General features: G+C 52.0%; 1 protein-coding gene across 1 annotated transcript in view; it reads left to right on the forward strand.

Moving 5' to 3' along the window:
* Positions 1–2,966: 2,966 nt before the first annotated feature.
* Positions 2,967–15,378, forward strand: part of COCH (cochlin) — a 578,282-nt gene continuing 565,870 nt past the window's right edge. The window contains exons 1-2 of the mRNA XM_085627370.1: positions 2,967–3,059; positions 9,519–9,582. Of these exons, the coding sequence (XP_085483496.1) occupies positions 9,540–9,582 (43 nt within the window). The 5' untranslated portion in view covers positions 2,967–3,059; positions 9,519–9,539. The remainder of the gene's footprint in view (positions 3,060–9,518; positions 9,583–15,378) is intronic.

Consider the following 15,378-nt stretch of genomic DNA (forward strand, 5'->3'; position numbering starts at 1 on the left):
TGGGGATGCCTTTATCCTTTGGGCGCCTGACCGGGCTGTCAGGGTCGCCGGCATGTCTGTCTGTGCACCTCCTGTGCTCTGCGCTCTCCTTGGGCGCTCTCTCTTCGCTTGCGGTGGTGGCCATTCACCGCTGGGATAGGTGGTATGTGCTCCTCTTGATGGAGATGTCTGTCTCCTAGGCACCTGCCCACGCTGGCAGGTTCACTGGCGCTGCCTTCTGCGCACCTCTGACCCAGTGCGCTCCGCTTTCTTCTGGCACCTGGCGTGCCTGTCCTTCCCTCACGCGGTAGTGGTCGTTCGCCTGGCACAGGGTGTGCCTGAGTTGTCGCTTGCGTTTGTGTTGGTTCCCCCGCAGGGAGCGAGTGATGCGGTCTCCTCTCTACTGGGCTGAGTGTTGGCGTCGCAGGGCCTGTTGCAGGTCACTCAGCATGAGCTGCGCCTGGTGAGGTTGTAGGGTTGCGTCGTGAGCGTGGTGAGGGCAGCGCGTGGGACGGTTTCCACACTGACTTGGGGGCAGAGCCTGGGTAGGGCGCTCAGGCAGTGGTGGGGAGCATGGCCGCTCTTGTTCCCGCCCGCAGGCTGTCGACTCTAGTGATCCTGATCCCCAGGGCCTTTGGAGAAATGCCTGCTTCTGCGGCATGCTTCTTATTTCTCCGCGGCTGTGGTGGCAGTAGGTACTTTTCAGGGGTGGCAGGGCTTTCTCTGCTACCACCCCGGTTCAGCAGTGACAGTCTCAGGCAGGGCACGTACTTGTCCCTTGAGCTGTGGCTAACCTGTAGTATCGTGGGCAGATGCTAGGTGGCACTGCGGGCCGATATGGTTGCCTCGGGTATTTTCCAGGCGGGACGGCGTCTCCTAGGCTGGTGGAGTTGCGGCCGACAGTCTTCTTTGCACAAGCAGTCCCAGTCAGCCACCAGGCGGCGCTGCAGTGCTGGCCCTTCACCGGTGTCCTTACTGCCTGAGTAGCTTTGGGGCCACAGACACTGCGTTCTATTAGTGGCAGTGTTGTGCAGCGCGTGTACTGGTGCATCAGTCAGCCGGGCTGCACCAGTGAAAACCTCCTTTCATCTTTTCTTTAGCTGGTGGCAGTCTTTCAGCAGCCACGAAGCGCGCTAGGGCAGAGGGTGCAACCTGGGGCTTGCGGTGCTGGCAAAAGGGATGCTAGGTGGCGCTGCAGCCACCGTTTGTCAGGCTGGCTGACCGTCCGTTGAGCGACTCGCCTGCGTTGCGGTTGGGGTGAGTGCCTCCATCGACTATACCTCCTCTGGGGGCAGCGAGACGACAGGCAGCAGCTTCTCCCGCTTCTCGTAGGAGGTGCGGTGCTGCTCGTGTCCGCCAGGTGGCGCTGTAGGCACCTCGTTCCGGAGTCACCGGGATCAGTGCGGCTGGGTGAAAACCTTTCGCTTCCTCTGGGCTGCGAGGCCGTGCTGTGATCCGCCACTAGAGGCGCTGCAGGCGCTGCATGCTCGCCACGGCAGTGAGGACATGAGTCGGAGCCCCCCCGGGCCGTTGCACCACGTTATCTTCTCCTCACGTTCAGAGGTGAGTGGAGGTTTTCTGTGTTGCTGTCCGTGCCGGGCGGGGTGAGCCGGCGCACAGTATCGAACTGGGGTTGCCGATGTGGGCTCCTCTCACTGCTTGGGCGGGCCGAACGTGTCGCGCAGGGAGCGGTTACCTCTCGCGCTCTGGCCGCTTTGCCGTGATTCTAGCTTCTCTGCTGGCATTTCCCATTAGTCTGGCCGGCATGGGAGCGTGGGACTCACGCCTGTAGGAGGCTGCCGGTGGACACCTTGAGAGAGTTGTGGCCTTGTTAAAACTGAGCAGGGGGGGGCACTGCCTCGCCTCGAGGGCATGCGGTAGGCTTCCTTTCCTTGTACGGTGTGTAAGCTGCAGGCGGGACAGTCCACGGAGGCCTCAGGGCGGGAGTGCGTCGAGGGCCGGAAGCGCTGCTGCTTCTGGCGCAGTGCTTCCGGTGGCGCTGTCTCTCGCGCCTTTTCTGTTTCCCCACTGACCTCTCACAGCTGGGCTGACTGGTGTCAGGGCTGCAGCGGCGGCACTCCGTCGGCGTCGCGGTGCTGGTATGAGCACCGGGTGATTTTCATCCACTTCGGCACTACTTCGGCCGTCGTGCTGGTGATGTGCTCGTGTGAACCTCCTGGCAGACGATGCTGATCCTCCCGGGTTTAGGAGGCGACAGCTGGGTGGCACGCAGGGCTCGCGGCAGTCGCAGGGAGGCCGTGAACTGCACGACAGGGCTGGTGTCGCAATTCAGGCTCTTTTCTTCCCCATGGGGGATGATGCAGCGCCGAGCGGCTGGCACGCGGGGTCAGACCCGCCTCGTCGCCATTGTAAAGTTGGGCCTCAGACCCACATTAAGGCAATGATAGACACGGACACCAGGATCTGTACTGTAGTAACTGGCCACGAGCACGTGCACCCGGGCCTTTTTATTAGCGGGGCCACGTCACTCGTGACACCCGTGATGGATGGGTGTGGGGTGCAGTGTGTCCAGCCCTCAGGGGAGTGGCTGGAAGTACAGCTTCCGGCGGGACACTAGAACGTGTCTCGCAGGACACTACAGACGTTACCTGGAATGTCCATTAAATTCTGTCAACAAATAGAGTAGCACTGACGAAAACAATAATAACAAATAGAGCACACACCTTAAAAAGTGTGTGAGTGAATGTTGAACCGAAATCCATATGTGTGAGTCTCACTCGCGATGCGTGAGTCCTAAGGTCACTGGTTGGTCCTGCTCCAAAGGTCTGTGGAGACGAGCCATGTCGAAAGACTCCTGAAGATTCCACCACATCCCGCCTAAAATAACGACACGCGCCTTCCTCCGCAACCGCTCGCGCAGATCAACAGCGCTGGGGCGGGGCAGGGGAGTATCCCGGCTCTTCCAGCAGCACAAGCCCCGCCCACACCGCCCTCCTCTTTGCGAAGCACGTGGCTTTTATAAAAGGGTCGGCTCGCGCAGCTACGGAGTCAGAACCTTAGCTGTTGGAATCTTGTGCGCGTGCTGCAGCGGCACTCTGGATTGGGCAGCATCAACCACGGTAGGCACGCGGGCGGAAGGAGCGGGACAGAAGGGCGCCGTCCCCCGCTTGGAAAGCGCGGGTGGTGGAGCGCGCACCTCACCTGTGGCGCAGTTACTAACACCTGTCCCTCTACGGACGAGCTTGTCACACCGAGCTGCTCCTGCGCGACACTGACTGACGAGGTCCCTGTCAGACACCGTTAACTGCGCCTCGACACCCGCGCGAACTTCTGAAACCGCGCGTCCACCTCACAGACACCGGGCGGTCCGCTGGGTTCAGCACCGGCCGCTGCGGACACCCGCCTGGCCTGACTGCTGCGGACGGACGGTGGGGATGCCCAGTGCAGCTCGAGATACTGCAGCCCTCAGCCTTGCAATAGGGCTCGAGTCCTCGACCCTCAACGGTGTCGCAGAGGGCTGGGGGCTCTTACTACCCGTGGCGGAGGAAGGGACTTCCATTGATACTTTCATTGATTTACAGGAGGTGTCTACGGACCCGACGATCGGGATGCCTAGATTGTATGTAAAACATGAGATGGGGTGTGTCAATAGAACAGGAGACTGGTTGCGCCTAATTGTAGAATAAGAGGTGGTATGCATCTAGATTATTGGTAAAATAGGAGTTAGAGTGCGCCGATGTTGCCTCTAGACTTAGAGATGGGGTGTACCTGTATTGTCTATAGAGCACTATGTTGTCTTCTGATAAGAGGCGGGGTGTGCTTAAAAGGAGGTGGTGTACACCGAAATTGTACGTGGAACCGGAGATGGGATGTGCTCAGGTTGTCCATAGACTAGGCGATAACGCTTCTCCATAGAAGACGAGATGGAGTGTGTATAGGTTGTCTATAGAACAGGAGACAGGGTGCGCCTATATTTTCTGGAGAATAAGTGACGATGTGTACCAAAGATGTGACTAAGATGTTCCGAAGTTGTCCATAAAATAAGAGATGCAGAGATGGAGCTTGTGTATAAAACAGGAGATGGAGACAAGGAGCTTGTCAATAGAACAGGAGATGGAGCTTGTCTATTGAAAAATAGGTGGAGCTTGAGATACAGAGCTTGCCAATAGAACAAAAGACTGAGAGATGGATCTTGTCTATAGAACAGGAGGTGGAGAGATAGAGCTTGTCTATAGAACAGGAGCTAGAGCTTGTCTATAGAGCAGGAGATGGAGCTTGTCTATAGAACAGGAGGTGGAGAGATAGAGCTTGTCTATAGAACAGGAGATAGAGCTTGTCTATAGAACCGGAGATAGAGCTTGTATATAGAACAGGAGATAGAGCTTGTCTATAGAGCAGGAGATGGTGCTTCTCTATAGAACTTGAGATGGAGCCTGTCTATAGAACATGAGATGGAGCTGGTCTAAAGAACAGGAGATGGAGCTTTAGTGTACAACAGGATATTAAGAGATGGAGCTTGTCCATAGAACAGGAGATGAAGAGATGGAGCTTTGCTGTAGAACAGGAGATGAAGAGATAAAGCTTGTCTATAGAACAGGATATAGAGAGATGGAGCTTGTCTGGAGAACGAGAGCTGGAGCTTGTCTATAGAACAGAAGATGGATAGATGGAACTTGTCTATAGTACAGGAGATGAAGAGATGGAGCTTGTCTATAGAACAAGAGATGGAGCTTTTCTATAGAACAGAAGAAGAGATGGAGCTTGTCTATAGAACTGAAGCTGGGGAGAAGGAGCTTGTCTATAGAACAAGAGGTGGAGCTTGTCTATAGAACAAGAGGTGGAGCTTGTCTATTGAACAAGAGGTGAAACGTGTCCCTAGAACAGGAGATGAAAAGCTGGAGCTTGTCTATGGAACAAGAGAGGGAGTTTTTCTATAGAACATGAGAAGGAGAGATGGAGCTTGTCTGTAGAACAGAAGATGGAGCTTGTCTGTAGAACAGGAGATGGAGCTTGTCTATAGAACAGGAGATGGAGCTTGTCTATAGAACAGGAGATAGAGCTTGTCTATAGAACAGGAGATGGAGCTTGTCTACAGAACAGGAGATGGAGCTGGTCTATAGAACAAGAGATGGAGCTTGTCTAAAGCAGAATAGCTGGAGTTTGTCCATAGAACAAGAAATGAAATGGAGCTTCTGTATAGGACAGGAGATGAAGAAATGGAGCTTCTCTATACAACAGGCAATTAGGAGATGGAGCTTCTGTATAGAACAGGAGATGAAGAAATGGAGTTTGTCTATAGAACAAGCGATAGAGAGATGAAGCTTGTCTATAGAACGAGAGATGGAGCTTTGCTATAGAACAGGAGATAGAGCTTGTCTACAAAACAAGAGATGGAGCTTGTCAATAAAACAAGAGATGGAGATATGGAGCTTGTCTATAGAACGAGAGATGGAGCTTTACTATAGAACAGGAGATGGGGCTTGTCTATAGAACAGGAGATGGAGCTTGTCTGTTGAACAGGAGATGGAGCTTGTCTGTTGAACAGGAGATGGAGCTTGTCTGTAGAACAGGAGATGGAGCTTGTCTGTAGAACAAGAGATGGAGCTTGTCTGTAGAACAAGAGATGGAGCTTGTCTGTAGAACAAGAGATGGAGCTTGTCTACAGAACACGATCTGGAGCTGGTCTATAGAACAAGAGATGGAGATATGGAGCTTGTCTATAGAACAAGAGATGGAGCTTTACTATAGAACAGGAGATGGAGCTTGTCTATAGAACAAGAGATGGAATTTGTAGAACAAGAGATGGAGCTTGTCTACAGAACACGAGCTGGAGCTGGTCTATATAACAAGAGATTGAGATATGGAGCTTGACTATAGAACAAGCGATGGAGCTTTACTATAGAACAGGAGATGGAGCTTGTCTATAGAACAAGAGGTGGAGCTTGTCTATAGAACAGGAGATGGGGCTTGTCTAGAACAGGAGATGGAGCTTGTCTGTAGATGAAGCTTGTCTGTAGAACAGGAGATGGAGCTTGTCTATAGAACAAGAGATGGAGTTTGTCTGTAGAACAAGAGATGGAGCTTGTCTGTAGAACAAGAGATGGAGCTTGTCTACAGAACACGAGCTGGAGCTGGTCTATATAACAAGAGATTGAGATATGGAGCTTGACTATAGAACAAGAGATGGAGCTTTACTATAGAACAGGAGGTGGAGCTTGTCTATAAAACAAGAAATGAGATGGAGCTTGTCTATAGAACAGAAGATGAAGAAATTGAACTTTTCTTTAGAAGAGGAGATGGAGGTTGTCTTTAGAACAGGAGATGGAGAGATGGAGCTTGTCTTTGGAACAGGAGGTGGAGAGATAGAGCTTGTCTATAGAACTGGAGATAAAGCTTGTCTATAGAACAGGAGATGGAGGTTGTCTATAGAACAGGAGATGAAGAAATGGAGCTTGTCTATAGAACAAGCGATGGTGAGATGGAGCTTGTCTATATAACAGGAGATGGGGGTTGTCTATAGGACATGAGGTGGAGGCTGTCTATAGAACTGGAGATGGAGCTTGTCTATAGAACAGGAAATGGAGCTTTTCTATTGAGCTGGAGTCTGTCTGTAGAACAGGAGATGGAGAGATGGGTCTTGTCTAGAACAGGAGATGGATCTTGTCTATAGAACTAGAGATAGAGCTTGTCTATACAGGGGTGTGGAATTTAATAAACGTATCTACTTGTCCATGGGGCATCTTGCTTCATAATGTACCTTTAACAAAATCCACTTTTCCCTTTGGTGCTATGTAGTGTGGTGACAAATTATGGCAGCAATCTCTTTATATAAGAGATTTGTTATAGCCTTTCTGATTATGCCAGGGCTCATACCATAGTAGTGTTTGAATACTTGCAATCCCCTTATGTTGCCACCTTTACACAGATCTACATACTGGGACTGAATGTAGTGGTTAGCAACAGTTACAGGGTTATAATGCCCTTTTGAGTCTCTGCAAACCTACTAACGTGCATGTTTTAAGGGTTTTCAACAACTCTTCTCTAATCTTTTCCCATACTGAGAAATGTTGGAAATTTACTCCTGACAATGGCAGACGTAAACCTTCTTCCAGAGTTGGGGGGAAAAATGGTTGAAGGGAAAGTGAACATGCAAACACTCAGATTTTTGCATTAGCAAATCTACACATGCATATTTGTTCATGCTAAAATGCAGCTCACACATATTTTCTAGGAGTACTATTTCTTGTCCTACTTCTGTAAATTCTTGGGAATTCACGAAAACTATATTTATTGTAAGTTAGATGCCCTTACATTCCTTGCTGAGGTGCTGTATTGTACGTGGTTAGATATGCCCACATTCCTTGCTGAAACTATTTATTGTACAGGGTTAGATGTGCCCACGTTCCTTGCTTAGACAATGTATTTATTGTATGTGGTTAGATGTGCCCACATTTCTTGCTGAGACAATGTATTTATTGTACAAGGTTAGATGTGCCCATATTCCTTGCTGCGACAATGTATTTATTGTACAGGGTTAGATGTGCCCACATTCCTTGCTTAGACAATGTATTTATTGTACAGGGTTAGATGTGCCCACATTTATTGCTGAGACGCTGTATTTATTGTACATTAGATACCCCCACATTCCTTGCTGAGACGCGGTATTATACGGGTTAGATGTGCCTACATTCCTTGCTGAGACGCTGTATTATATGGGTTAGATGTGCCTACATTCCTTGCTGAGAATGTATTTATTGTACTGGGTTAGATGCCCCTACATTCCTTTCTGAGACGCTGTATTTATTGTAAGTTAGATGTCCCTACATTCCTTGCTGAGACGCTGTATTTATTGTACGTTAGATGCCCCCACATTCCTTGCTGAGGCGCTGTATTGTACGTGGTTAGATGTGCCCACATTCCTTGCTGAAACAATGTATTTATTGTACAGGGTTAGATGTTCCCACATTTCTTGCTGAGAAAATGTATTTATTGTACAGGTTTAGATGAGCCCACATTCTTTGCTGCGACAATGTATTTATTGTACAGGGTTAGATGTGCCCACGTTCCTTGCTTAGACAATGTATTTATTGTACAGGGTTAGATGTGCCCACATTTCTTGCTGAGACGCTGTATTTATTGTACGTTAGATGCCCCCACATTCCTTGCTGAGACGCTGTATTATATGGGTTAGATGTGCCTACATTCCTTGCTGAGACGCTGTATTATACGGGTTAGTTGTGCCTACATTCCTTGCTGAGAATATGTATTTATTGTACTGGGTTAGATGCCCCTACATTTCTTGCTGAGACGCTGTATTTATTGTAAGTTAGATGCCCCTACATTCCTTGCTGAGACGCAGTATTGTACGGGGTTAGATGCCCCCACATTCCTTGCTGAGACGCTGTATTATATGGGTTAGATGTGCCTACATTCCTTGCTGAGACAATGTAGTTATTGTAGTGGGTTAGATGCCCCTAAATTCCTTGCTGAGACGCTGTATTTATTGTAAGTTAGATGCCCCTACCTTCCTTGCTGAGACGCTGTATTTATTGTACGTTAGATGCCCTCACATTCCTTGCTGAGGCGCTGTATTGTACGGGGTTAGATGCCTCCACATTCGTTGCTGGGAGGCTGTATTGTACGGAGTTAAATGCACCCACATTCCTTGCTAAGGCGCTGTATTGTACGGGGTTAGATACGCCCACATTCCTTGCTGAGACGCTGTATTTATTGTACGTGGTTAGATGCGCCCACATTCCTTGCTGAAACAATGTATTTATTGTACGTGGTTAGATGCGCCCACATTCCTTGCTGAAACAATGTATTTATTGTACGTGGTTAGATGCGCCCACATTCCTTGCTGAAACAATGAATTTATTGTACGTGGTTAGATGTGCCCACATTTCTTGCTGAGACAATGTATTTATTGTACAGGGTTAGATGTGCCCACATTCCTTGCTGCGACAAAGTATTTATTCTACAGGGTTAGATGTGCCCACATTCCTTGCTTAGACAATGTATTTATTGTACAGGGTTAGATGTGCCCACATTTCTTCCTGAGACGCTGTATTTATTGTACGTTAGATGCCCCCACATTCCTTGCTGAGACGCTGTATTATACGGGTTAGATGCCCCTACATTCCTTGCTGAGACGCTGTATTTATTGTAAGTTAGATGCCCTTACATTCCTTGCTGAGACGCTGTATTTATTGTACGTTGGATGCCCCCACATTCCTTGCTGAGGCGCTGTATTGTGCGGGGTTAGATGTGTCCACATTCCTTGCTGTGACGCTGTATTTATTGTACGTTAGATGCCCCCACATTCCTTACTGAGACGCTGTATTATACGGGTTAGATGTGCTTACATTCGCTGCCTAGCTGACGATGAGGTGTGCCCAGATTCACTAGCGCTGGGGGAGGCATACACTGGCGGTCATGTGTGCACTCATGTCGTGTTTGTGCACGCTCACTGCATGAGGTAATGTGCACGGGTTGTGTGTACTAGTTTGGCATGCGTGAGATGTATTGTGCGCGGGTAGAGCTGTTCACTGGTTCACAGTATCTCTTCTCTCCTGCAGGTGTCCGTCCGTACCGCCAACATGCGCAGTCTTTGCAGTTCCTTCACACTGCTCCTGCTCACAGGTGAGTAGCACTCAGGCTCTCGCCTTATGCTGCTGCTGTTCTTGGGCGGGATCATACTCAAACCCTCACTCTGAAGCTCCTCTTGGAGGTGTGTCGACAGTAAACTCTCACTCTGAAGTTCCTCATGGATGTGTGTTGACAGTGAACCCTCACTCTGAAGTTCCTCTTGGATGTGTGTTGACCGTAAACCCTCACTCTGAAGCTCCTCTTGGATGTGTTTCGACTGTAAACCCTCACTCTAAAGTTCCTCTTGGATGTGTGTTGACAGTGAACCTTCACTCTGAAGCTCCTCTTGGATGTGTGTCGACAGTAAACCCTCACTCTGAAGCTCCTCTTGGATGTGTGTCGAATGTAAACTCTCACTCTGAAGCTCCTCTTGGATGTGTGTCGACTGTAAACCCTCACTCTGAAGCTCCTCTTGGATGTGTGTTGACAGTGAACCCTCACTCTGAAGCTCCTCTTGGATGTGTGTTGACAGTAAACCCTCACTCTGAAGCTCCTCTTGGATGTGTCGACTGTACACCCTCACTCTGAAGTTCCTCTTGGATGTGTGTTGACAGTGAACCATCACTCTGAAGCTCCTCTTGGATGTGTGTTGACAGTAAATCTTCACTCTGAAGCTCCTCTTGAATGTGTGTCGACTGTAAACTCTCACTCTGAAACTCCCCTTGGATGTGTGTCGACAGTAAACTCTCACTCTGAAGCTCCTCTTGGATGTGTGTCGACAGTGAACCCTCACTCTGAAGCTCCTCTTGGATGTGTGTCGACAGTAAACCCTCACTCTGAAGTTCCTCTTGAATGTCTGTTGACAGTGAACCCTCACTCTGAAGCTCCTCTTGGATGTGTGTCGACTGTACACCCTCACTCTGAAGTTCCTCTTGGATGTGTGTTGACAGTGAACCATCACTCTGAAGCTCCTCTTGGATGTGTGTCGACAGTAAACTCTCACTCTGAAGCTCCTCTTGGATGTGTGTCGACCGTGAACCCTCACTCTGAAGCTCCTCTTGGATGTGTGTCGACAGTAAACTCTCACTCTGAAGCTCCTCTTGGATGTGTGTCGACTGTGAACCCTCACTCTGAAGCTCCTCTTGGATGTGTGTCGACAGTAAACCCTCGCTCTGAAGTTCCTCTTGAATGTCTGTTGACAGTGAACCCTCACTCTGAAGCTCCTCTTTGATGTGTGTCGACAGTAAACTCTCACTCTAAAGTTCCTCTTGAATGTGTGTCAACAGTAAACTCTCACTCAGAAGCTCCTCTTGGATGTGTGTCGACTGTAAACTCTCACTCAGAAGCTCCTCTTGGATGTGTGTCGACTGTAAACCCTCACTCTGAAGCTCCTCTTGGATGTGTGTCAACAGTAAACCCTCACCTGCAGCTCCTCGCCACATCCTGCAGCTTCCCTTGCAGACCCTCACTCTGAAGCTCCTCAGCTCACCCTACAGCTCCCCTTGCAGACCCTCACCTTCAACTCCCCTTGCAGACCCTCACCCTGTAACTCCCCTTGCAGACCCTCACCCTTCAGCCCCCCTTGCAGACCCTCACCCTGCAACTCCCCTTGCTGACCCTCACTCTGAAGCTCTCCTTGCAGCCCCTACTCTGAAGCTCCTCACCTCAACCTGCAGCTCCCCTTGCAGGCCCTCACCCTGAAGCTCCCTGCCTCACCCTAAGGCTCCACTTGCAGACCCTCACTCTGAAGCTCCTTGCCTCAACCTGCAGCTCCCCTTGCAGACCCTCACCCAGAAGCTCCTTGTCTCAACCTGCAGTTCCCCTTGCAGGCCCTCATCCTGAAGCTCCCTGCCTCAACCTGCAGCTACCCTTGCAGTCCCTCACTCTGAAGTTCCTCTTGGATGTGTGTTGACAGTGAACCTTTACTCAAGCTCCTCTTGGATGTGTGTCGACAGGAAACTCCCACTCTGAAGTTCTTGAATGTGTGTCGAATGTAAACTCTCACTCTGAAACTCCCCTTGGATGTGTGTCGACTGTAAACCCTCACTCTGAAGCTCCTCTTGGATGTGTGTTGACTGTAAACCCTCACTCTGAAGCTCCTCTTGGATGTGTGTCGACTGTAAACCCTCAATCTGAAGCTCCTCTTGGATGTGTGTCGACTGTAAACCCTCACTCTGAAGCTCCTCTTGGATGTGTGTCGAATGTAAACTCTCACTCTGAAACTCCCCTTGGATGTGTGTCGACTGTAAACCCTCACTCTGAAGCTCCTCTTGGATGTGTGTCGACTGTAAACCCTCACTCTGAAGCTCCTTTTGGATGTGTGTTGACAGGAAACTCTCACTCTGAAGTTCTTCTTGAATGTGTGTCGAATGTAAACTCTCACTATGAAGCTCCTCTTGGATGTGTGTCGACTGTAAACCCTCAATCTGAAGCTCCTCTTGGATGTGTGTTGACAGTAAATCCTCACTCTGAAGTTCCTCTTGAATGTGTGTAGAATGTAAACTCTCACTCTGAAACTCCCCTTGGATGTGTGTCGACTGTAAACCCTCACTCTGAAGCTCCTCTTGGATGTGTGTTGACAGTAAATCCTCACTCTGAAGCTTCTCTTGGATGTGTGTCGACTGTAAACCCTCACTCTGAAGCTACTCTTCGATGTGTGTTGACAGTGAACCCTCACTCTGAAGTTCCTCTTGAATGTCTGTTGACAGTAAACCCTCACTCTGAAGCTCCTCTTGGATGTGTGTCGACAGTAAACCCTCACTCTGAACTTCCTCTTGGATGTGTGTCGACAGTAAACCCTCACCTGAAGCTCCTCGCCACATCCTGCAGCTCCCCTTGCAGACCCTCACCTTGAAGCTCACCCTAAGATCCCTTGCAGACCCTCACCCTACATCCTGCCTTTCAGATCCTCAACCTGAAACTCCTTGTCTCACCCTGAAACTCCCCTTGCAGACCCTCACTCTGAAGCTCCTCTTCTCACCCTGAAGCTTCTCAACTCACCCTGAAGCTCCTCACCTCACCCTACAGCCCCCGTGCAGACCCTCACTCTGAAGCTCCTCACCTCACCCTACAGCCCCCCGTGCAGACCCTCACTCCGAAGCTCCTCTTCTCACTCTGAAGGTCCTCACCTCACCCTACAGCCCCCGTGCTGACCCTCACTGAAGCTCCTCAACTCACCCTGAAGCTCCTCACCTCACCCTACAGCCCCCCGTGCAGACCCTCACTCTGAAGCTCCTCTTCTCACTCTGAAGGTCCTCACCTCACCCTACAGCCCCCCGTGCAGACCCTCACTCTGAAGCTCCTCTTCTCACTCTGAAGGTCCTCACCTCACCCTACCGCCCACCGTGCAGACCCTCATCCTGAAGCTCTCCGCCTCACCCTGCAGCTCCTCACCTCACCCTACAGCCCCCCGTGCAGACCCTCACTCTGAAGCGCCCCGCCTCACCCTGCAGCTCCCCTTTCAGACCCTCATCCTGAAGCTCCTCTCCTTACCCTCCAGCTCCCCTTGCAGACCCTCACCCTGAAACTACTTGTCTCACCCTAAGATCCCTTGTAGACCCTCCCCTGAAGCTCTTCCTCACACTCCAGCTCTCCTTGCAGACCCTCACCTTGAAGCTCACCCTAAGATCCCTTGCAGAACCTCACCCTACATCCTGCCTTTCAGATCCTCAACCTGAAACTCCCCTTGCAGACCCTCACTCTGAAGCTCCTCTTCTCACCCTGAAGCTTCTCAACTCACCCTGAAGCTCCTCACCTCACCCTACAGCCCCCGTGCAGACCCTCACTCTGAAGCTCCTCACCTCACCCTACAGCCCCCCGTGCAGACCCTCACTCCGAAGCTCCTCTTCTCACTCTGAAGGTCCTCACCTCACCCTACAGCCCCCGTGCTGACCCTCACTGAAGCTCCTCAACTCACCCTGAAGCTCCTCACCTCACCCTACAGCCCCCCGTGCAGACCCTCACTCTGAAGCTCCTCTTCTCACTCTGAAGGTCCTCACCTCACCCTACAGCCCCCCGTGCAGACCCTCACTCTGAAGCTCCTCTTCTCACTCTGAAGGTCCTCACCTCACCCTACAGCCCACCGTGCAGACCCTCATCCTGAAGCTCTCCGCCTCACCCTGCAGCTCTCCTTGCAGACCCTCCCTCTGAAGCTCCTCTTCTCACTCGGAAGGTCCTCACCTCACCCTACAGCCCCCCGTGCAGACCCTCACTCTGAAGCTCCTCTTCTCACTCTGAAGGTCCTCACCTCACCCTGCAGTTCCCCTTCCAGACCCTCACTCTGAAGCTCCCCGTGCAGACCCTCCCCCTGAAGCTTTGCCTCAACCTGCAGCTCCCCCTGCAGACCCACACTCTGACCCCCGCCTCAACCTGAAGCTCCCCGTGCAGACCCTCCCCCTGAAGCTCCCCTTGCAGACCCTCACTCTGACCCCCGCCTCAACCTGAAGCTCCCCGTGCAGGCCCTCCCCCTGAAGCACCTCACCTCCCCTGGAGCTCCCCTTGCAGACCCTCACTCTGACCCCCGCCTCAACCCGAAGCTCCCCGTGCAGACCCTCCCCCTAAAGCACCTCACCTCCCCGGGAGCTCCCCTTGCAGACCCTCACTGACACCCGCCTCAACCTGGAGCTCCCCGTGCAAACCCTCCCCCTAAAGCACCTCACCTCCCCTGGAGCTCCCCTTGCAGACCCTCACTGTGACCCCCGCCTCAACCTGGAGCTCCCCGTGCAGACCCTCCCCCTGAAGCACCTCACCTCCAGCTCCCCCGTGCAGACCCTCACTCCGACCCCCGCCTCAACCTGCAGCTCCCCTTGCAGACCCTCACTCGGAAGCTCCTCTTCTTACCCTGAAGCTCCTCGCCTCACCCTACAGCCCCCCGTGCAGACCCTCACTCTGAAGCTCCCCGACTCACCCTGCAGCTCCCCGTGCAGACCCTCACTCTGAAGCGCCCCGCCTCACCCTGCAGCTCCCCTTGCAGACCCTCACTCAGAAGCTCCTCTTCTCACCCTGAAGATCCTCACCTCACCCTACAGCCCCCCGTGCAGACCCTCACTCTGAAGCTCCTCACCTCACCCTACAGCCCCCCTTGCAGACCCTCACTCTGAAGCTCCCCGCCTCACCCTGCAGCTCCCCGTGCAGACCCTCACTCTGAAGCGCCCCGCCTCACCCTGCAGCTCCCCTTGCAGACCCTCACTCTGAAGCTCCTCTTCTCACCCTGAAGCTCCTCACCTCTCCCTGCAGCCCCCCGTGCAGACCCTCACCCTGCTCCTCTCCTTACCCTCCAGCTCCCCTTGCAGACCCTCACCCTGAAACCACTAGTCTCACCCTAAGATCCCTTGCAGACCCTCCCCTGAAGCTCTTCCTCACCCTACAGCTCTCCTTGCAGACTCTCAACCTGAAGCTCCCCGCCTCACCCTGCAGCTCCCCGTGCAGACCCTCACTCTGAAGCTCCCCGCCTCACCCTGCAGCTCCCCTTGCAGACCCTCACTCTGAAGCTCTCCGCCTCACCCTGAAGCTCCTCACCCTACAGCCCCCCGTGCAGACCCTCACTGAAGCTCCTCAACCCACCCTGAAGCTCCTCACCTCACCCTACAGCCCCGCGTGCAGACCCTCACTCTGAAGCTCCTCACCCTACAGCCCCCCGTGTAGACCCTCACTCTGAAGCTCCTCTTCTCACTCTGAAGGTCCTCACCTCACCCTACAGCCCCCCGTGCAGACCCTCACTCTGAAGCTCCTCTTCTCACTCTGAAGGTCCTCACCTCACAGCCCACCGTGCACACCCTCATCCTGAAGCTCTCTGCCTCACCCTGCAGCTCTCCTTGCAGACCCTCCCTCTGAAGCTCCTCTTCTCACTCT

The sequence above is a fragment of the Triturus cristatus genome, chromosome 9 (genome assembly GCF_964204655.1).
Source record: "Triturus cristatus chromosome 9, aTriCri1.1, whole genome shotgun sequence".
Classification (NCBI taxonomy): domain Eukaryota; kingdom Metazoa; phylum Chordata; class Amphibia; order Caudata; family Salamandridae; genus Triturus; species Triturus cristatus.